Source organism: Chaetodon auriga, chromosome 9 (genome assembly GCF_051107435.1).
Source record: "Chaetodon auriga isolate fChaAug3 chromosome 9, fChaAug3.hap1, whole genome shotgun sequence".
Taxonomy (NCBI): Eukaryota; Metazoa; Chordata; class Actinopteri; order Chaetodontiformes; family Chaetodontidae; genus Chaetodon; species Chaetodon auriga.
The window spans coordinates 21,163,526-21,186,913 of NC_135082.1; the positions used below are offsets into that span (position 1 = coordinate 21,163,526).

General features: G+C 41.1%; 2 protein-coding genes and 1 long non-coding RNA gene across 3 annotated transcripts; 1 reads left to right on the top strand and 2 right to left on the bottom strand.

Moving 5' to 3' along the window:
• The first annotated feature begins 7,993 nt into the window (after positions 1-7,993).
• Positions 7,994-11,589, top strand: grxcr1a (glutaredoxin and cysteine rich domain containing 1 a). The gene is made up of 4 exons (XM_076739565.1): positions 7,994-8,447; positions 9,491-9,730; positions 9,837-9,902; positions 11,266-11,589. Exons 1-4 carry the CDS (start codon positions 8,043-8,045, stop codon positions 11,443-11,445), a joined length of 891 nt encoding a protein of 296 aa, XP_076595680.1. The 5' UTR covers positions 7,994-8,042; the 3' UTR covers positions 11,446-11,589.
• Positions 11,590-12,331: 742 nt separating this feature from the next.
• On the bottom strand, positions 12,332-14,289 carry LOC143325885 (uncharacterized). Its single transcript, XR_013077580.1, has 2 exons — positions 14,149-14,289; positions 12,332-13,461 (listed from the first exon to the last, which is right to left on the bottom strand). It is a non-coding gene; the product is annotated as an uncharacterized LOC143325885 (long non-coding RNA).
• A 378-nt stretch (positions 14,290-14,667) lies between these two features.
• Positions 14,668-23,031, bottom strand: slc30a9 (solute carrier family 30 member 9). The gene is made up of 18 exons (XM_076739522.1): positions 22,926-23,031; positions 22,346-22,495; positions 22,008-22,205; positions 21,783-21,830; positions 21,504-21,603; positions 21,152-21,244; positions 20,930-21,012; positions 20,728-20,786; positions 20,146-20,213; positions 19,196-19,354; positions 18,674-18,809; positions 18,555-18,594; positions 18,387-18,458; positions 17,893-18,000; positions 17,459-17,624; positions 17,015-17,144; positions 16,335-16,448; positions 14,668-16,155 (listed from the first exon to the last, which is right to left on the bottom strand). Exons 2-18 carry the CDS (start codon positions 22,452-22,454, stop codon positions 16,111-16,113), a joined length of 1,728 nt encoding a protein of 575 aa, XP_076595637.1. The 5' UTR covers positions 22,455-22,495; positions 22,926-23,031; the 3' UTR covers positions 14,668-16,110.
• Between the last annotated feature and the right edge of the window lie 357 nt (positions 23,032-23,388).

Genomic DNA, 23,388 nt, shown 5'->3' on the forward strand with positions numbered 1-23,388 from the left:
AGTATATTATTTGATATATTGCATCACGCATCAGAAGTATATTGTTAAAATTACATTTGGATGATACTAAAAATCATACATTGTAATCTCTTTGTATTTCCTTTATTTTTAATTGTAGTGTAAACCATATTTAAATAACACAAATAATGAAAACCCTAAAATCTCATTACATTATTTCTCCAGAAATGAAAATTATATCAGATATGTATAAGGGATTTGGCCTTTGAAACAAATAAGTCTGGTACCTTCAATTTAACACATAAAACTACTGATTACTTTAGCTAATAAGTTGTTTTATTATTGCCCTAGGCTATTTAATTTTTGTTCTTGGTGTTTTATCATTTAATATAAGATTTCTAGATAAACAGAAAGCTGCCCTGTGACACAAAGACATCTACAGTGCAGAAATAGGAGAAGCAGGACTCACTGAGACAGTAAGGACTGTAGACACAACCAAATTGATGTCAGAATGGCGTTTACATGTGTTTGATACTGTGTCATGATACACAGAGATCTTATAACACCTACACTTAGGCCAGGTGGACAAGGAGTGTTTACAAAAGTGTGATATGTTACAGACTGATCCATCGACCTAAATAAAAAGAAAGGTGTCTTTATTAAGCAGGAAGGTGTCCTTCTTTCAACCTCTGAACGAAGGCTGCACAGCATCAGAGCCTAATTCAGAGTAAGATGAGAAGATTACTTCATCTGTATGTGAGAACTAAAGAGACTGGACGTTTCATAATACAAAGGCTGGACACAGGTGTACTCGGCTAGCCATTAAAAATGGGGGGAAAAAGATAGTTCAAAAGCTGTCTTAAACTGTGAGCAAGCCTGTCAACAATACATCCAAGAATCACCTGACTGGAGCTACAAAAAGTGCCCAATTCCAAGAAGCTCACTTTGAGTCACTGGACTTGATGAGATGTCCATCCATCAGACGCTGCACCGGGACCGTTGTTTAAAAAATAGCTCTGTCACGTTGAAGGACTTTGCCCCAAACAGAGCAGCATATGATGTGCCATCACCAAAAAAAAAAAAAAAAAACAGTTGCAGCTACACGGACACCCTGACAAGCCATGTGGCTACATAAAAAATAAACTGTAAAATTACCCAGAAATGTCTAATAACTGGTAACTCAGAGACTAATTATTTTAATGACCAGTCCTATCAAACAGTTGTTCAAGTCTTGGGAAAACTAAACTCACAAACATGTCAAAAATAAAACAGATCTGGACATCTACTGATGCACAAAAATGGAACCAAGCAGTCACAAGCAGACACTGGTATCAGGCACTGAGTTATTATGTGATTATTGTCTTGAGAGAAGCTCAGCAGAAGATCTAATCCGGGGTGACTCTCACACTGTTACACTCTCCTGTACATCCCCCATTACTGTGCCACTCTCCTGACATGAACCTGCTAAGATGGACCCACAGATACCAAAAATAAGGTGTACAAAAAACTATACATGTCAATACAAAGAAGAAAGCTGCAACAATGACATCTCTGCCTGGCTGCCGTGCATACAGAAAACCAAAGTGAGTTCTCGTTTTCACTGCAGTTGAAAATGCAAATCACACAGGAGACAGCATTTGTACAGCAGCAGCACCACTGCAGTTGCCTGAGAGAACTGCAGTGTTATACAGATACGCTACAATAGTCTGGCGTGTATATTGCACTGGCAGGGTTTTCATAATGCTGAGTGTCCTGTTTATGTGCATGTGTATTTACACAGAGGTTCCTTAGCTATCGCTGCCAGACTCCTTGCATATGTAATATGACACTCTTCGTTAGGATCTCTTTTATGGGAGATTCTGCTGCTGTTTTGAGCCGCATTCCCTTTAAAATTAAAATGTATTTGCTGTAGTGGGGATTAGGGGGAGATGAGATTATGCTTGTGCTTCTGAAAACATAAAATAGTGTGTGGGCATTGTGCGTGAGCAGTGCAGTGGCAATTTAACAACAGAAGGCTGCATCTCTTTGAGCAAGAAGAATCTGTAAATTAACACTTAGGTATATTCATAACAATAGTAAACATGCTTTCTTCCTGTTTTTTTTTTTATCTTAAATGCAGCTGTAAGTCCTAGTCCCAACAGCCAAAAAAAAAGCAAAAAGAAACACATAGAGAGATTGTAGACACTCAAGATTCACCACATCCAAAAATAAGAAATGAACACCTGAACATCTACGCCTCCTCCTGTGCCTGCTGGAGACACATCTCTCCCAAAGATTTCCTTTCTTTCCCCCACTCTGCCTAATTCAACATCAGCTTGCCACCACGGGGATTTGGCTCTGTAGCTCCCACGGTTGCTAAGCAACAGTGACAAGAAGCCTGCCTCTTCGATTATGTGTGTGTGTGTGTGTGTGTGTGTGCGTGCTGGTTTTGTGTGTTATAGCAATCCGGTCCAAACAATGAGTCATTCAACCAGCCGTCCAAATTTCTAGCACTGTCAGAATCTGTGTCAATTACAAACAGCCTGAGTGTTTTTGTCACTTTATTTTTATCTTTAACAGACTGACCTAAAAAGATTTCACTGATACTCCCTCCGAGCACCTTTGTTTTTTGATTCACTCCTGCAGTGTAAGTATACATTTTGGCAGGCTGTGGCAGGCTGACTTTAGCACAAAATCTAACTTTGACACGACTTTACAATCAGGCATCAGGTTCATTTTATGTTTTTCCACAGCTCAAATTAGCTATTACTAACAATCACTATTATTCCAACTGTTATTCTAATATTGTGTATGGGAAAATCCTGGTGACCTTGCAGATAACATAGCTTTCCTATCTGGATCCACACTGCCACTATAATGGTAAAAATGCCAAAAAAAAAAGAAAAAAAAAGAAAAAGAAAAAAGATAATAATTAAAAAACATTTCTGCGATAGTGCTCAGTCCCTGAAATGCAGATATATCTTTAGATCAGTCCAAAAATCCCATTAACTGCCATCCGTCCAAATTGTTGCTCAGCTTTTGACTTTTCATCTAAAATATGCCTAAAAGTTATGAAGTTAACATTTAGGGGCTTTGGTGAAATGTCTCAACAATCATCAATCATGACATCGCCTAAATACAGCCTCACAGAGCTGTTAGCATGGCTGTAAACTCTTTGTCTTGTTTGCTGAACTGATCTTAAGCATATGCACAATCTCTGGGAAGATTTCCCAAAAGCTGTTCTACAAAACTAGGGTACAGTACTCCTAAACATTTGAAGACACACAAATGGATCTGGTAGCAAAGATGCTGAAAGAGGAAGCAAGATATATCGACATTGTTCTGAGATTTCATGATCAAAAGTGCTCAGTAACTTCAAGCAGAAGTGTCTGAAAAAACAAAAATGAGCATAATCATTGAATCTCTCAGCTACAAACAGCCTCATCGAACAACCTTTAAAATCCTTCTCAGACTGTGATGAGTTTGCAGTATCCTTCAGAGACGGCAAGCAAACATCAGGTTGAATCACCTCACTATAAATGATGATGTTTGCAAGCTCCTGCCTGGGAGCCCTTTGACTCTGCAGGAAAATACTTTGAGCCACTTTGCTGCTGTTGAGAGGAAATACTAAAGGAAGAAGTAATGCTGTTTAAACCCTGCAACAGCTTTACTGGATCCCATTCCAGATACTTTTTAAAGGGTATCCGGTTGACTACAGAGGATGAAGTCTTTACTGGTATCTTCCCCATGGTGCTGAAAACTGCTATTGTGAAACCCCTCCTAAATGTGTAACTTAGACTCTTTGGTTCTTAATGATTTTACAGTCGTTTAGAATGATTGTTTTTCAAAGTAAAATCATAATGGAAACAGCTTGATTCATACATTCATTGTACTTCAGGGACACTTTAACTTTCCTCTTACACTCATCACAGCACTGAGACAGAAAATAAGATGCAAATATGAAGATGGTATGAGACTGTTTTTCATTTTTAGTGCTTTCAGACTCAGGAATGACTTTGATATTCTCAAAAAAAAAAAAAAAAAAAGAAAAGAAATGGGTTCAGCATACCTGTGGCTACAGTCCCTCTGAAGTTCAGTTTGTAAATGTTTAGCCTGAAAATGTTCTTCAGGATGCATTAATCCTGCTCCTTCTCACTTGTCTTAAATGATGGTGCCATTGATTTTATCATTAATCATTCTCTGAAGACTGATCAAAACCAAGCCAGTGGCTGCAGCCATCAGGCCTGCAGCTGCATCCTTCATCAGTTGCCTTCAGCTCTTCAGGGAATTATTGGGCAGTGTGACATTTAGCTGTAATTGAACTGCATTCTGCCCCCTTGTGGACGCTGACCTGTAGTCAGGAAGGGTGAGGTCGTGTGATGGCCAACTGTTAACAAATGATGAGTCACTTCAGAGCCATCTACCCTACCCCCTCTACACAATAGTTGATTAATGTGTGCAGATCCTCTCAAACTTGCACAGACACATTTGAAGATGCAAGAGATTAAATACTATTTTAAATACAAATTCTCTCAAGCCCGAGATGTGGAGATCAGTCTTATTACAACTCAAAAATGTACTGCAACTCGGTCATATAATGAAGCTACCGTAAAACTCAAGCCAGCAATCTATGAATCATCTGTTTATTCACTCTGCACAAAATTAAAACCATCTATCACCCTGCACTGTTTGACTTTTTTCCCTCTCTGTCACAGGCGAGCCGACAAACAGCAGCGAAATTAAAGAGCGTTAAAGTATTCATCTTTTCAAATTGCTTTTTTAATAGCAGTCGAGGTGGCTGGCGAGGCTACATTAACACTACAGATGAGGAGGGCTGAGAGATGAGCTCTCCAGGTTGAACAGACTTTCACCATCTCAGTGGTCTCTTGTCTAAATGTGCTAAAGTGAGATAAAATGGCTGCTTGACTCAACATGGCGTGGGCATTTTTCACTGAACTCTAGATAAGCTTGTCCCGCCCAGCCCTTACAGGAGACTAAACAACATGCTGACCTGTTTTCATGTTTGTTTTATCTTCATCCATCGAGCACCACTGTGCTTGTATCCATGTGACGTCTTTTTCTGGGATCAAGCAGCTGAAGAGGTTTATAAGTGCAACTGAAAGTTATAGTGTGTGCGGGAAGGGTGACTGAGAAACTGCTCCTCCATGATAAAAAAAAAAAAAAAAACGAATTAAAATGAAAATGATATGTAAAGACCATGACGGATTTATTCCAATTATAAGAACAGTATGTTCAACTGAGTAATATAAGCAGCTTTATCCAGACACTGACTGCCAAATTCAGGGCCAATATAATATAATATAATATAATATAATATGTTGTTATGAGTTATGAGTTGAAACTCTGTAATTTTGATCATTTTCATGCAAGAACGATATAATTTCCCTCAGAAATCTCATCTGAAGGCAAAGCAGAGACAGAACCAATAATGTCATGATAAAACTCTCCACTGAAACACAAACTGGTTTGCAGCTCTAAAACCAGAATGACCCACTGCGCTTGACTATGGTCTATCCAATGTAAAACTACAAAGTTTATACAAAAAACTGAACTCTAGGTCCACAAAGTCTTGACAAAGGAGTAAATAAAACCAAAAAATTAACACGATGAGAAAAAGTATCACGCAATAAACTAAAAAGTGTTGAAACTTAAAAAACTTAGTGCCAAAGTTTCTCTTCAACATTAAATATTTGTGCTTAAATAAGCAATAATCACAATAAATTTTGAAATATCTTTTTAATTTAAACACTTAAAGGTTATTGTGCTTAATCAGGACTCAAAAACATGACTTTGTAAATGTTTTCTGAGGAAGTAAATCCACTCAACATGTTTATTAGACCTCCAGGATACACACAATGTGTTTTGCTGAGTATGTAAACAGAAACTTTGTTCAGAACCCAACAACTGTCATCAATTTTGAGTCAAATGTTGCTAAAGTGGTGCACAGAAATACATGACATCGCCTTTTTCCTCCTCATGGTGAGAAGAGCTCAGAACAAACAGCAGAAATCTCTCAAGTGAAATAACCACAACTAGTCTACCCTGAGCAGAAATATGTGTCTTCATGAAGGAAGTGTATCATTCACAGTAAGGATCTGGATGAGAAAATAGGTTTCCAAGAGCCATGGAAGGCAGTTAAAGATAATTAAATTTAAAACTGCTCAATAAAATGAAGTTCTACAAAGATATTTTTAAAAAAAACAACAAAAAAACACACAACTGATTGAGCCACCTCAGCTCCTCAGGCAATAATTTCAAAGTCTAGACACCCAAATGGCATCTAACACTGGCTATTAGCAGCAATAATATACAATGAGCCAATACAGGCCGTGTTGTAATGGCTGCTGTGACGTCCTTCTAATAAAAGACAGTTTAAAGGAGAGTTAGAGTCACTTTTGGATCAATAAGACTTGGAACCAGAGCCAGACTCATAATACTTCTACAGCCTCAGGATGCCTCTAAATCTAAGTTTGACGCACTCCACTTTCGCAGATGGATTTTCTCTAATGATCAGCACCAGGACACAAACAGGTGATGACATGCTGTGCGCGTGTGCGTGTGTGTGAGTGTGCGTGTGTGTAGCTCTTACTTCAGCTAAACAGAGTGGTGCTGTCACCGCTATAAGCTGATGTGTCACATCTCTAGAGGGCTTTTTCATCACCTGTGATAGAGAAAAAACCAAAAAAAAACCTGGCTGAGGCGTCTTTGTGGACACGCTGCTGTATTGTGTCACTGTGATATATTATATGGTCACTTCTGCTCTGACAGGACGCCCAGTGAACACCTGCACTCCTGCTGTGGGTGTAACACAGTAAGCAGTCACGAATATCTGCATTCATGTGTTTGATGTCACAGTGTATTTCACCTTACAGGACAAAGCGAATAGTCAGAGAGAAAAGGCGTTGCAATGAAACAGGATGTTCTTACTGAAAGTGGAGACAAAGTTTTTACAACAAATGAAGAATCTAAATTTGAGTCCTTGCATACATTCGATTTGCATACACTCCTCATACCTTGTTCTTTCATTGTTAGTTGAGTATCACAAAATTACACAGTATATGCATAAAGTTCAAATAAGAAGCCAACTATGCTAGCAGCTTTGAGACACTGTTGCTTTTCTTCGAGCTAAATGCTAATGTCAATATGCTAAAATGCTCACATTGCTAAGGCCTGTGCTGACATTTACTAAGTATAACACGAAACTAAACAACATGTAAATTAAGATTAGTATGCTTTACTGGTTAGCTAACAAACTGGCTTGGTGATTTAGCATGCTAACATTTGCTAATTAGCACTGAGCACAAAGCAGAGGCTGATGGGAATGTTGTTAGTTTTGTAGGTGTTTGGTCACAAAACCAAAATATAGGACTCATTTATATTTTCATCAAATTCATTAAGATTCTTTGTCTGAGAACCGTGAACATCTGTATAGAAGTTCATGGCAATAATTACTGACCAACAATGTTGCTAGCGTGGCTTGAAATGATGCAATGTGATATTGTTTGTGTTAATTAAGGTGTGTGTTAAGGTGTGTGTTGAGAGCTGGGCAGGTGTCGGGTTTTCAGCAGGCTGAAACTTTAATCATTATTCATGATTTAAATGAATTCCTGACATGTAGGGAAAGTAAGACTACAGGCTAACTGTAGCGGATCTTGAAATGAAAGCTGATGCAGAAGTTGTTAAATTGCCTCACAGCGTTGAGCTGTCATCTTATCCCAAGAGGGACAAATGTTTGTTTGTTTGATTAAAGCACATGAAGTCAGGCCATTAAAAGTCTTCTGTCAAAGCTTTGGTGAAAACTGTGTAAACTGTGATGAATAATTCAAAGACAACGATCATTTTACTTGAGATTAGCTTGCTAGGTTGCCATGGTAGAAATGCATGTATTATTTACTGGCAGTGTGAGTCTGACTGTAAGGCAGCTTACAGGCTCTCGGTCTTTTTTAGATCTGTTCAAACAGCGAGGATTAAATGTGAAAGTAATCCATGGAGGACAAATAGTGTGTCTGAGCATGTCCTCCGAATGAGACGCAAGGAGCTACACTGCAGTGTAGTGGACTATGTAATGTGGCAAAGGGTTTGCAATGGAGGGGACAATGCTGACAGCAGGGCAGGAGAAGCCACAGAAGCGGGTGAGGTTCCGCGTGGCTTCGGGGAACAGCGGCCGGGTGCTGAAGGAGATGTTCAAGGATGAGGGGCCTTCAGACTCCCTGGATTCAGACTGCACCAGCAGCTCTGACGCCGAACGGGCCAGCAGCCCCTCTACAAGCGGAGACGTGCAGGGACACCTGTATGGATACCTGGGCTCCGAGCTGGATGACAGCGAGTGTGAGCCTGATGATCTGCTCATGTACGCAGGGGCCACCAAGGACTGGATGTTCACCACCAAGAGGGTCAACATACTCAGCAAAAATGGGACTGTGAGAGGGGTCAAGCACAAAGTCAGCGCAGGTCAGACGCTGTTTGAAAACCTTCCCAGTTCCAACAGTGTAAGTACATCTGCAGTGTTCAATCTTGTGATTTAATACAATCTGTTCTATGAATTCCCATTATTGCTTGAATGGTTTCAACACCAGTTCCCATCAGTGCTGTCCTCAAGTCTAGTTACAGGAAGGGGCTACATGTAGGAGCATTACTGGGATAAAAGCTCACAATAGAAGACAAGGTCACAGAGCAATTAAAGATTAATGATGTATTTCGTTAAGTGTTTCAAGAGAAACTAATCAGGTTAATGAATTCTCTGCACTTCGCTTTCTAGTATCCCTTCACGAAGAAGAGGTGTTTGTTATTCTGAGGTAACTCCTGGCCCGAGTGCTGATGCAAAGGTGATACAGAAGGTCATACTGAGGAAATGATGTCTCTGTATATTATCTGAACAAGCAGCGTCACTGCAGGCGAGACGAAGCTTCTCATCATGATTAAATGAGATCTTCCTTTTAGGGTGAAGTTTAAATGTTTCTCAAGGTCTGGTCATATCCTAAAGGAACATTCTGAGGTTTTACTTTTATGGAGTATCGAGTAGTACTATAAATTAATTTCCAAACTCTGCTGAGATTAATGTAAGCAAAGGCTGCCTTCAGGCGAGGAGGAGCACATTCAAAAATACATAAAAATCTATGGTCCACTTTGGGAAATTTTTGAAAGCTACACAAATATACTTGGTTAAAAATGGTTAAAACATGCAGTACCACTTTCCAATGAGGCACCTTTTATAAAGGGATTATAAATCATAATCCCTGAACACACAGTCGCCCAAACACAGGCCTGGGAGGAGGTGTTAGTTAACATATTTGGGATGGAATTTGATTGAATCCTTACTTCACCTTGACAAACTATACAACATTTGAAAGCACAAAGCCTCACAATTCTAACGATGTACATGATGTAACGATGTAAATGATCTGAAGATCCAAGTACAGCTTAGACAAAAGGTGCTTTATTTATAACAGAACTGCATATAGAACACAGCAATGAAATACATTTTTTGCTGGCAATCATTAGAGCCTCTAACTAGATTTTTCCGCCCTCTCAGGTGGCGTTACCTCTTGAATTTGGGCGCATAGTGATCTACACTACGAGTTTCCGTGTGGTGAGGACGACCTTTGAGCGCTGCGAGCTGGTGCGGAAGATCTTCCAGAACCACAGGGTGAAGTTTGTGGAGAAGAACATCGCCCTGGACTGCGAGTACGGGAAGGACTTGGAGGAGCGGTGCAAACGTGTGGGAGAACCTCCTTCTTTACCGGTGGTGTTCATTGATGGACACTATCTTGGGGTCAGTTCTTATGACTCCTTTCTAATGATATCTGATATCTCAATATGTTGTACATCCGTGCTGAGTTCATTCAATTCTGGCTTATGGTGTTAAACTTGTTTTGCAGGGTGCAGAGAAAATACTTGGCATGAATGAATCAGGGGAGCTTCAAGATCTTCTGACAAAAATCGAGGTTGGTTTTCAGTGTTTGCCTTAGAAATCACATTATGAATAATTGATGTCAAATGGGTGATTTTCCTGTGAATCAACCACTTGATTTGATACATATCTATGTTTAATTATTCACATGTTCTTATTAGATTTACTGAACAATGTTATATGTGCTTTGTGGTACATGTAATATTTAAAGCATAAGGTAATTATAAAGTCATAATAAATTAACGCTTTGTATCTGTCCACAGTCATTGAGATGAACACGGTGCAAACAGGAGCAGTCATTTCCCCTCACTAGTCATGCCATCAATAAAACATGAGCGAACTGCGGTGTAAAAGAGGCATGCACATCAATAAGTGACCATCAATAATGGAGGGCCTGTTATTGATTCTGCTTCCAACACATTTGTTCAAACACACCAACGCAGGGCACATCGCTCTGTTGTACAAACCGAGATTTTGTAAACTATTTCAGCTTCACACTGAGCTGCAGCAAAGTCTGTCACACGGGCACTGGCCTTTTCTCAGGCCTCGGTTGTAATTTGGAGTTCAGACCCAGCAGAAGACTTCATAAGTGAATACAAAGCAGTGTTATGACATTTAAGTCATGCATTCCAGTCCCTGCAGGCTATTTAAAAAGTGTGCAGCTCTGAAAGGTCATGCATACACTAATCAGTCCAGAACTGGCCAACAACATGGCTTTCCCAATTTGGAAAGGAAGTTGTGATTAAAGGAGTAGGTAAACATTTTGGGAAAAATGCCCATTAGCTTTCTTGCTGAGTTAGATAAATTAGATTAATATAGTACAGCAGCATCATGTCTGCAGGCTAAATACGAATCTACAGCCAGGAGATGATCAATTCAGCTCTGCAAAATATGGGGAAAAAGCTAGCCTTGCTTAGCTGGAGAAGAAACTACTGGCACCTCTAAAGCTCACCAATTAAGATGTTATATCTCCTTTGTTTAATCTGTGCAAAACCTGGAGTGTAAAACCAACTTCGGACTGCTCATGCATGCTTAACCCCGCTGTGAGCTCATGTGATTTAATTAGCCTAAATTAGCAACTTTTGTGATGTCACATACTTGGAGTAGTTTGCTAACACCTGAAACAGATACCAACAAACTGTGTTTACATGGCAGTGAGTGCTGTTGATGTTCTCGTGCGACTCAACAAAAATACAAATCCAAGTATTTCCCAAAATGTCAGACTGTTAATTTAAAGTTTTAAATTAGTTATTTGCAACAAAGCTTTTTTTAAACCTTGAACCTCCAGAAATGTGCCTTTGGAAGAGAAATAAAAGCAGTTGTTCTGTGCAAGTAATGTAGATGTTTTGGGTGTCAGTATTTAATGTTTGATATCTTATCTGAAACCATTTTTCTAGAGGGTGCAGCATCCCCAGACGTGCCAGACCTGTGGGGGCTTTGCCTTCATCCCGTGCCCCATGTGCCATGGCAGCAAGATGTCCGTGTTTCGCAACTGCTTCACGGATTCCTTCAAAGCCCTCAAGTGCACTTCCTGCAACGAGAACGGCCTGCAGCCATGTGTGAGCTGCAGCCAGTGAGTATGTTCAGTGCCTGACCCAGCATCCATACCTCCGTCTCTGGGACCTTACACAGGAGCTTCAATCTGAACTGCAGCACAGGCAGTGATATGAAACACAGCAGGACTCTTCTTCCATGGCCATTGTTAGTAAAGACAAAAAGAATTTGTAATAAAATAGTTTGTGAATTTGTGGCTCTGGTGTTGTTGATTTAGCAAATCTCTACATGATTCAAGAAAAGAATGAGTTGGCGTACATGTGTTCATTCTTTCTCATCCAGAGCAAACAACAGCAGGACGTACTACAAAATTCTCATTGAAGGTTTCTGTCTGGGTCTGTCAAAGCATCGTGAACTACAGTAGTTTCACCCCTGGTAAACGTAAGCTTGTTATTTAATTAGTGACGAGGCTCCTTCATTAACAACTTTCCCGTTACTAATCCCATATCAGACAGAGTTAACGGAGACACAGGGCAGACAGGGAAAGTCAAGGACTCAGTGTGCAGCCAGCAGAGGGCATGAAACTGGACCTCTGGGCGGAGTGGAGCACCAAACATCAGTCAGACATAACAGTTTGAAAATGTAGCATACCCTCAGTTGCCAGTTTATTAGGTACAGCTAGCTAAAACGAATTCAGTCTAATGCAATAGTTCTGCAACAAATGGGGGCAGCAGTGGCCCAGAGGTCTGAGAAAGGGCTTGTGAATGGAAGGTCGTCAGTTCCAGCAGGATAAATCTGGGTGGAGAAACTGAAAGGCAGCATTTGCCCCTCCTTCAGTACCAGCGCTGAGGTGCCCCTGAGCAAGGCCCTGAACACAAGCTGGATGTACCTAATAAACTGGAAACTGCATGTACAAAGGAAAGTATGGCAAACACAAACTTAAATTCAAATAAATCCAGGGATTCGAACAAATTTCAAACTCTTTAATAGTGCATTATATATTTCTGGTCTATATTAAAGCGATTAATTGATTGATGGAAAAATATTCTGCAACTATTTGGTAATTAATTAATCCTCTAAGACATTTTTTTTAGCTTCTCAGTCTTGAGGATTTTCTGATTTTGTCATTTGTGACTGAATGTCTTAAGGTTTTGGACTGCTAGACAAAACATTTGATGTCACATTTGGTAAGTGTGGAAAACTGTGATTTTTCTTTCTTTTTCTTTTTTTTTTTTTTTATTATTATTTACCAAGATTTTATTGACCAAACGTTTAATTGAGAAAAAAATCGCCAGGTTAACCCACACTTAAAATAATTATTGGCTGCAACCATGACACATAAACACCAGCTGCATGCAAACACATTAATCAAACAGTGACCTATAGAAGTAGAGCAGTTTGTGCCTCTCATGATTGTAACTTTAAAAAAATAGGTTTAAAATGTTTTATCGTGCAGCAAACTGAATATTTTCTCCATAGAGGCTTAAATGAGTCTGGAAATACCTTCATTTCTTGTTATTCAAGGATCAATAAGTAATAATTTTATTTTTATTTTTGGTAAATGGGACGCTCAGGTCTGGCTTGAATGCAATGGTACTACAGAAGATGCACAAACAGGTTGATCCAAAAGCACCAAGACGCAATGTTACTAACTGGTTTAATAATGTATCGGCTGCAAAGGGATTTAGGTTTGCATTGAATAATTCAACCCAAGGAGAACTTCACGTGTCCCAGTTGCCTTTACCCTTCAGAAAGAGCCATGCATTTGAGTTTTTGACCGCATCAGCATGAAAATTAAAAGACAAGTCTCTCTGTTGGCAACAACCCATGCGGGATCACACGCGACCCTCGTCGTTTTGTGTTTTTTAACGGATGATGTCATCTATTGGCTGCCATCCACGGGGTCAGAGAAACGCAGCGGCCGAGCAGCTCAGCTCTCTATGCTGTCATAGCCCTGTACAATGCTGCTTGAACATGATTAGACAAGGCAGCACTGTAAAGAGGCTAAAAGCGTAGAGCAGGGTGATGATGATGATGATGATGCTGATCATCCGCCATGAAGACGTCTCCTGCTCTCACACTTCGGCGTGCTCCTGCACCTGTGATTGAAACAGCAACCAAATCGATTATTTAGAAAAAAGAAAAAAAAACAACAAAAAAACAGGGAACACAAACAAAGTAGAGGGTTAACGAGGTTGGGTTTTCTGCATGGACAATGGGAGGTGATTGCATTGCTGCACAAAATCTCGTTTCTTTAATTCAATTCCGCACCGAGGAGTAATGGGGTTTGGGATTTTGTAACCGCAGGCTTGTGGTGATGAAGGGGAGGTTGCATGAAAATCTGAGACCCCAACTGTGCAGGTTTACTGCGCCCCCATCTGTGGGCTGCTGGAGACGAAAATGTTTGAGATAAAAAAAAGAGGATGCATCGAAAAATAATACAAAAACAGACAGATTTTTCAAAGCCGGTTGCAGAATAAAGAAGTTGATGATGGTGAGAGGAACGATGTGATGTGCAGCAGGCTGAGGAATGATGTGTTTGGTGAAAGGCGCGTCTCGACGCACGTTTCCTTTATAATAATGAGCCAAATCAGCCCGAGGATCTGCTGCTTATTCTCTCAATCAACGCGCACAAGCGACCCTTTCCTCCTCTGAGGAGGGGAGACATGAAAGGAAACACGATGGGCAGTGGCACGGGCACAACTGACTTGGGAATGATATGACGAGACATGACACTTATGCGCGCAACACCCAAAATGTTAAGACAACATTCAATGGTCAAAAACCTGCAATGGAGTTTGTCCGCATTGTCTCCGCTCTCCGGGCTCGGCGAAAAATTATTTCAGTCGAGTAGTCTAGCGTGGTCCAGCCGCGATGCTGTGCGTAATGTTTTGAATGGTCGGTCAATGCGCAGACTGGTTCGAAATGACTGTTTTTATTGACGTCAGCGTACAGGCTAGTGCTCCCCCCTCTCTCTCATCCCTACAACTGCACCATCTAATGGACTTGGGTTTACATTCCAGTCAACCATCTGAGCTTTAAACAGGAAACAGGTCTCCCATCCGAACACGGCGGCGTGGAAATGTACTTGACTGTTCCAGATGCATCCAGCGGAGCTTTTCCCAGAACCTACAGGGGTCACTCACTGGGGTTACTGCCCAGCCAGGAAGCATGGAGATCCTACATGACCCCCAACATCTTGAGAAGCTGACGCCAGGGAATCACATACTAGACATTGCAAAAAAAGAAAAAAGAAGAAGAAAAAAAAAAGAAATCCAACCACATGACAGAAAAGGAAAGCAAAATAATTTAATAAATTATTTCAAATTTATTCCAACTCCTTCAGCAGTGCCAACATAGTTATAACCAAAGAGAAAATATTACACTATTAACACCTTCAAAAATATATAACCACCCCGCCCCTAAACGGATGAAATGACTCCGGCCCACCTCTTGAAGCAGAAGAAGATGTTAAGCAGGCAGGTGTGTCCGATGCTGCAGCTGTGACAGTAAACGCAGAATGAACAGTCGCTGCAAGATTTATAGAGATTATTCAGCAGAAACACTGAGGAGGAGATTATTGAGTAGATAATTTGGTACACACACTGTACAGGTGACTGATTTAAACAATGACATTTTTACATTGACTGTTAATGGAGTTCAACGCTTGATTTGAGGTTGGTCAATCTGGACATATCAGACCACTTATTTACACTGAGGTGGAAAAGGGGCAATGACACCGGCGTCCCTCCAGTACTTCATCTTTGGAACAGTCAGTCATCTGCTGATCAGCTGCCAAACTCACTAGACAAAGTTACTAAACCTCATATGCGGAGAGCATCGAATTTCAAAGAGAGAAATGAAGCGAAAGACAGACGCCGCTTGTCTCGAAAAGATTAACATGTCTAACAGCTCCTAGCTGCAGCCGCTCATTAAGTGCTACTGTATTTAACATCAGTTCACTCCTCAACTCTATCATACAAATCAAATGAAAAGTCTGAGTAACACTTGAAATTTGCATATTTTCCTGTAATAACAATAAAATCTATTCATCATAAATTCTGTCTTCAATAGACAACCTGCAGCAGCGTTGTGCCACCTTCAGCTTCTCAGCTTTTACATTAAAAGAAAAAAAAATCTAATATTGCCTAGTATTTAAATAAGTCTCATTTGAATATGTAGCTCTGGGGTTTCCTTTGTACTAATGAAGGAAACACTATCACTGTGGTTCAAGCATAACATTAAAGTATAAGTCTAGTAAATGAGACAGGTCCTGTCTGTGATTTTGTTTTGAAGCAGTCATGATTTCAAACCAATGAAAACACATTCAAGGAGGAATGTGACTTCAAGTCAACAACCATAAGACTAATCTGTCATAGCTGTGTGTGCGTGTGTGTGAACTGGAGCAGAGATCCAAATTTCTCTTAAAATTCAAGGCGACTAAGAACTTTCATCTTTTACCAGAACACACACACACACAAACACACGCGCAGACTGAATTCTCAGCACAGCTAACTGAAGCTCAGGCAACACAAAGAAAGCATGATCACTGCCCAAACACTGTCCCTGTATATGGTCGTGGACTATTCTTCAGTAAGACATGTTGACTTGTGCAGAGACGGAGGTTTCTGTTGCGGTGGTCAGGGTGGGAGGCAGATTGTGGAGGCAGGCTTGGCCCTTTCACGTTTTCCTCTTGCAGGTTCTTCTTGTTAGAGACGGATGCTCCCTCAGCAGAGACCCGTCAGGGTTTATAGTATCTCCAAGTCTACATGACGAACCTCTGGGTTACGTTGCTAAAGAGGAACAAAAGACGGTTACGTACAAATCTGTCTTGCATAAAATGCCTTTGCTATACAGGTAAATTCTTATGAATAAATCTAAGAAATTCATCCTGACACGGTAAAAAAGGAGTTTCTAGGCATACTGCAGCATCAGCCAGACAGCGATTTGGACAAGTTTAATGTTTTAGTACCTTGAGTTCTTTCTCCAAGCGGTCCACCTCAGCCCCCAGGGTGTCAATGATGTTCTCCCCGTGCTTCAGCATGAAGCTCTCCAGCTCCTCAGGGGTCTTCACCTGCTGAATGTCCTGCAGAGAGAAACAAGCATGCACTTAACTGTGGGAGTAAAGACACTGGTGAGCCACACAGAAGCGTGCTGGATACAGCAAAAGCCAAAAATATCTCACCTTTTAAGACAGACGTTACATATGGGGCTGCTCGAATAAGTAAAATGCATTTCAACCAACGCTTCTTCCAATGCCTACTAGCAAAGGAAACCAAGAAATGTCTGAGCATCACTGAGGTGACTTTTTATACCTTAAATACCCTGATAACCAGTCAGTTTCTGTAATTTAAAGTCACTGTGCTAACTGCAGTGTGCAGAGGGCGATTGTGTTAAAAAGTGCCTCCACCATTCAAGACGTACATAAAAATTTATAATCACGAAAATGACAAAATTTTGCTCTTTTACACCTCATAACTATGATGATGGCATAAAAAAGAAAACTAAAAATTCCCTTTAATGACAACAATCTGTGATCTGTTCCACGTCTCTGTCCTTGGAGATGATTTGTTAGCAACAAGCACAGTAAGAAAGATCGGTATTGTCTACCGTTCATCAGAACAACAAAATTTAAAGTAGCCATTAACTTACGTTGAGGATTTGGTCAATGTCCTGTTTTTCCAGATAAGACCGTGTCACCACTCGGCCATCAAAGTCAACTTCAGCCTTGAAGCGCACTTTACTCAGTCCCATATCAGTGGCCTTCACGTCGTGGATGGCCCTGCTCATAACAACAGACAACATATCAGGAAAACTTGGATTAGGCCAGCAGGAAAACACTGTTACTGGATTCTTGGATTTCTACTATGACACACAGCATGTTTATAATGTAATATGAAAAGCTTCTGAAGAACATGAAGACCCAGGTTTGGGTCTGTCTGTTTGTTGCTCGCATGTTTGTATTGATTGTGTCCTGTGTCGTGTGACTGAGGCCTTAAACTGGATCACTCTGCTGTAAACACTATTTTAACACTGACATCAAGACCTGGTTCGTGTTTTTCAGCCGCAGGTGCGCGTCTCTGCTCTTTTGCTGACCTTACAGCAGGGTCGTTCTCCAGGAACTCTGTAAGCTTCTGTACACGCTCGGCCTGTATGGAGCGTCCCAGCAGGGCCTCTGTGTTCGTGTAGATGAGGAAAGCGGAGACGGCGCCCAGCAAAGTGCCCACGCCAAGAGAACCTAAACTGTCATAGTACGGGCTACCTGGGAAAAGACAGAGGGGGGCAGAGGAAAAGAAATTGAAAGAGAAACTTTAGAAAACTGGGTCACTGTCAACATTGAAATTAAAAACTAAAGTACAACAACATGAGAAAGAAAGATTATCCTGAGAGTAATTTAGCATACCAATAAAGGAACAATAAATCAGTAATCATTAATTACATGATGTGGGACACTAGATGGAAACTGACTGTTTTCCCTGCAGGTGTTGTATGGGAGCGTGTGAACAATGTCTCCATGTGTCTTTGTTTACCTGTGAGTGAGGTGAGCCCCATGCAGCCAGCAGCCAGGATGACTCCTAATACAGCAGCAGCATCCTCCAGCAGCACCACGTTAGTGCTGGGGTCTCGACTCTGCATTACTGCACGCACAAAACAAAGCAAGACCTCGTTTAACGCCTGAGAGTCCACGTTATCCACATTACACCAATTTGGGATTTAGCCACATTACATTTATGTTTGCTATCAGAAACGTGTCTTTGGCACCCCGTTAGCTGCCTGATGTCCCACTTTCTTTCACAATATGCAAATCTACTTGACCTGAACGACACTGTCTGGTACAATGAGAGAAAACACCTGGTTTCATTTCACAGTATATGTGGCTTGAAGAAACATTCAGATTTATCACAAAACACAGTAAACTGTTATCTGCTCCCTACAGATTCATTGTAATTCCAGGTATAAATCAAGTTCAAGGCAATTATTGTACAAAGAATTTAGATCAAACGGGGTTTTCAGTTGTACAGACCATATTCATAAAAAGAAAGTCCGTTCTGGTGGGCGCTCTTCCTAATCTCACTGATGGCTACTAGTAACGTGGCTGGGGAAGGAAGACAGAGAAACATGTTTCAGAATAAAATGCACTGTCTGTGTCAAAACATCATCAAAGACCTACAGCTTCAGTTCTATGACCCACCTCCTTCAGACACCAGAGAGCCCGCCAAAATACAGTACGCCTGCAACACAGAAGCAGAGCATGTTTGGTCACTGTTGTCCTTCATGTACCGCGTATTACAGATAAGAGCCAACACTCACCCATAACAATGACTCAATGGGTTCTGGGTGCAGCAATCCCATGATGCCATGGTACCATGAGAGGCCTGCTCCCATCATAAAAATGCCCACCCCACTGATGAGGGAGGCAATGTAACGCATGTTGGAGAAGCCATACCTGAAAAAGACACAGGGTCTCAATTACAGTTGACAAAACTAGGACTGGTTCCGACCTCACAACAACATTTAGGCCACTTTTGTGTTGTAAAGGACACACACACCTTCCCTCTGCACAAATGCTGATTGCAAAAGTTTAATGGTCTTCAAACTTCTAATTCTGTACCTACAGACATCTGTTTTGGTGAAGCAATAAATGGCATATGGTCTATTTCAATTTCACAGTTCTAAGATGGCTGCAAAAAGGTGGATTTGTTATTTAATGACGTGCTGCTCTGCAAGGTGAAAATCCTACCCTAACAAGGACTTATTTTCCTTTAGGGACTGCTGACATTCCTCTTATCATCTTCTTTCTTTAACAGTATAGTAAACAGTGTGGTTTCTTACGGGTGGCCAGCATCAGGGTTGCGGACAGACTGGCTGATGCCCACGGCGAGCAGAGCCTGGTTGCAGGTGTCGGCCAGAGAGTGGATGGCCTCGGAGAACATGCTAGCTGATCCAGTGTAGACCCAAGCCAGGAGCTTGAAGAAGAAATTCAGCCCATTGCTGAGGACAAAGAAAACAAGTACATGAAGCTCTTGTAGGGCAATAAATATCCTGAAATTTAATGGTTAAGTTCTGACTAAGGCGGTCTACAAATATATAAGCTAGCTTGTACAGGAGATAAAAACATTGCTCACTGACAACATGGCCGTGAAGTATAGACACACAAATTTGGCTGGAGGCTAAAGTTAAGATGAATTACATCATAGGATAACTCCCATGTTCCATCACTCAACTATTTCCTGTTTGTCAACTACTCCAGCTTTTCTGTCATGATGCTCATGAATCACAGCTTGTCTTGAGCGCTGAACTAATTGAGTCCTGTGAGTCAGTGAAGGAAACCTTTCGCTGTTCATGTGACTGCACATGTCTTCTAACACAATCATCCTAATCCAATAGGCCAAAGGATCTCATGTGAGCCATGGTCCCGTGCTGATCCCAATACAAATCTTCCTGTCTTTTGGGTCATTAATCGGCGTGTCAAAACTCTTCAGTGCAGGGTTTTTCTTCAGAACAAAAGACCTCAAGTGGCAGTAGCTCTACTGTCCACATGTAGTCCATATCTGTTTTGATGTTCTGTGACAAGATTCATCCAGTTCAGTTCAGGTTCCCCAGATGTTACTCTGATACTTATCCAACATACTGTATTGAATAACCCTGCTGAGAACAGACTTGGGGTTTCCTCTCTCATCCAGTACCTCCCACTGTGCGTTCAACAGCTGAGGGAAGTCACCGAGCGCAGGAAGACTTCACAGAATTCAGAAAGAAGACTGGTGAGAGTTATGAACACTTACATGCAAATAGCGACCATAACCACCTTCCCCGGCCCTTGAAGAAACGTTGTCCTCTTGCCTGATCGAGGCTTTGTGAATCAAAGAAAGAGACATTTGAAAGGCATGTAGTATTTGGAATATGAAGTCTACAATAGGCTCAAGTCAGCATTCAAAAGTCTTCATGGTTAATTACAGAAATTCATCAAGCGGCCTTTGACGTAAAATACATACATGACTGTGAATTCGCTGCCCTGCTGTCAGTGTCAAACTGATACAGGTAATGTTATCCAATCCAGCAGTGTTTAGAATATACCATGACAAACCAGAGAAGGGCACAACAGTACAGTCACTGAAACAACATCCGCACGCTACCGTAAAGAGGGAGGGTCTCATGAATGACAACAGATAATGACATTGTCATACAGACGCAGTGACCTCAGTAACAGGGACAAAGGTCACACAGGTACACCACTGGCTGTTATTAAGGCAATTCGGGCACAGCGACAGGAATGTCCACAGTACTTCTGCTTTCACGGAGGAAACGTGATTTGGAGAATTGATCATATTGTCAAACAAAATGGCAGGAAAAAAAAAAGAGCTCACCTTAGTGTTTCCCCAGAAGTCTTTGTATTCCTTCAACAATTGCTGATTCCGAAATATATCTGAAGGTAAGCGAATAAGAGGTACAAATAAATGATATGTCGACACAAAATGTTGAAATTTTATTTTAAAACAAAATCTTAAGTATTATTACATGTTCTCAAATATGTGCAGTAAATTCAAGCAGGGAAAAATATTAACCTACTCTCTTGGTATTCTCTTTCCATCTCTTTCCTGAGATTTCTCTCCCGGGCAAGAGCTTCATGACTCCCCCATACGTCGATTGCTCTAATCATCACAGGGAAGAAAACATTGATCAACAGAAGTTAGAGAACATCAATCAATGAAAATTGCAGGTTTGGGCAATAATTTGTTGAGGAACGTAACATGTTGTACATCTCTTGAGGTGTAAAACAAAAGGACTAACTTGGCCTCAACATCTGACCGCAAAAAGACGGTGAAAGCCTCAGTGTCATCGTGGGGGCTGCGTCTTCTGATCTTTCGAAGCTGTTCCAGATCACTGTGAGCACATAAGTGAAGGGAGTAAGAGAAGAGTCTGTTTTATAACAACCTAATTACAACAGCATCTTTATGTATTAACTCAAAGGAATTTGCGTTGTGGTCTGCCAGCATCTCAGTGAGTACTGAACATGGTTACACTGAACAGACAGATAGATAAACATTCAAGACCATTAATTTAGGTTCTCAGTGATGACATGTGGTTTCATGCTGCTATGTGTATTGAATAAACACAACAAAGTTTGCAGAACAGAGCTCACCTCGGTTTGAGGCAGAACTCATTCATGGCTCTGACTGCAGTGATGAAATTGTTTTGCGTGTACTTGGCTCCATATTCCCTTTTCTTCAGGACTGCCCGAACTGCAATATTACATCAGTGGGAAATGAATATACAAGGTTTTAATCTGCATTCATTCTTCCCATTCTTGAGCAAACTACCAAATCCCACCCACATTCTGAAGACACTAAAATATTATGTAAATCAAGAGTCTAATCTAATATCTGTTTCATGTCAAGCATGCACAGATGCCGTTCATTACCTTTCACTTGAATCGTCTCAGCCTTGGTCAGCCCCAAAGGTGTTGACCCTATGAGAGCAAATATTGGAGATGTAAACCAGAGTGAAATTCTTCTGGGAGACTAAATTCCCAGCGCTTTAGTTGACAAGGTATGTAATAAGACCTGTTTTATCAGGGAAAACAGTGAACAGTAATACTCACAGCACGATGCTACACAAAGTGCCAAGATATCAAACACAACCTCACCTGGTGAAGCTGGGGTGGCTTTCGCAGCAGCAGACAAAACCTTTTCTGCAGATGGAGCATCACCTGATGCTGATTTTGGAGGACCATCTTTACTGTTGCCAGAGGTAGAGTAGTACTGCACCTTGCCCAGGCCTGAAGAAGCAACACGGCAGTCTGGAAGGCTGAACCACAAGCTATGTATGCCTCCATTCTGCCAACCTGTGCAACAGAATGGGTGATAATAGCTTAGTCTTGTTCTGAACAGCAAACCAACATTACGATTAAAATGGATGGCAGAGTGGCTAGAACCGTTGTGCACAACAGCTGTAGCTAACGCCTAATAACACTGGACTCTTCACCGTGGCATAGCTGGGGGAACCTCGGGGACCGCTGTGACAGAGGCGCCCTGTGCTGCAAGGAGACCCTGCAGAAGACATGCCATGGTCTGTGCGCCAGGCTGTTGAACATCCTCGCTGTAGAGGGGCTCGGTACTGGAGTGCAGGAACTTGCTGTGCGGAGTCAAAAAAAGCCCGGTCACTGTTATGTTTTAGCTGTCCGCTTGTCAGTCTAACCCTATACAGATTAACGCCAAGATACAACCTCTCAGGACAGTTTCATCTAACAGTAACGTTAGCATGTCTATTAAGAAAGTCAACACAAATAACATTTGCGTCTGACTGAAAAGGCTGTCATTGATAATCTCTTGGGTAGTGAAACTAATGTCTTTGCCGGCCGGCTAACGCTGAAACGCTGCTACATTAATAGCGACCCCGGTGGCTATGAAGCCACACGGTTGGCTAAACTAGCTAGCTAGCTAGCTAGTTTAGCTAACATCGTTATCTGCCGTAAGTAACAAGTGCTGCTTAGCATTTTAATTTACTCAAAAATTACTGCAACTGACTGGTGAGCACAGAAAAATGTTATTCAGATAGCCAGTACCTTTTCACGGTGATGTTTGTTCTGCATAATCAGTTTCCATTTTGAGAATCTATGGCTAAACTGATGATAACGCCACTTTGGACGTACGGTTAATGCTACAAACACACACACGTGACCTATGACACAGCAGTGACGTTGACGCTCTTCTCGTGAGACCGATATCAGTTTCAATGTATGTCAATTTATATCGCGATATTCATTAAGCCGCTGTGCAAACAAGGTCATATGCTTCGAGTTCTCGTCACTGCACTGTTAGCGACAAACTATATTATGCACAGTTCAAGAGAAAGGTTAGTATAGGGACACAAGAAAGACAAAGTATAATCTGATAAAAAAGAAAACTTTTTGTTAAACTACCAGTGGAAGATCGTTTTTACATGAGTCTTGCATTATGTATTTGACTGTAATAAAAGTATGTAAGCACTCTCATCACATTAAGTATGAATAGTGAAAATACTCATTA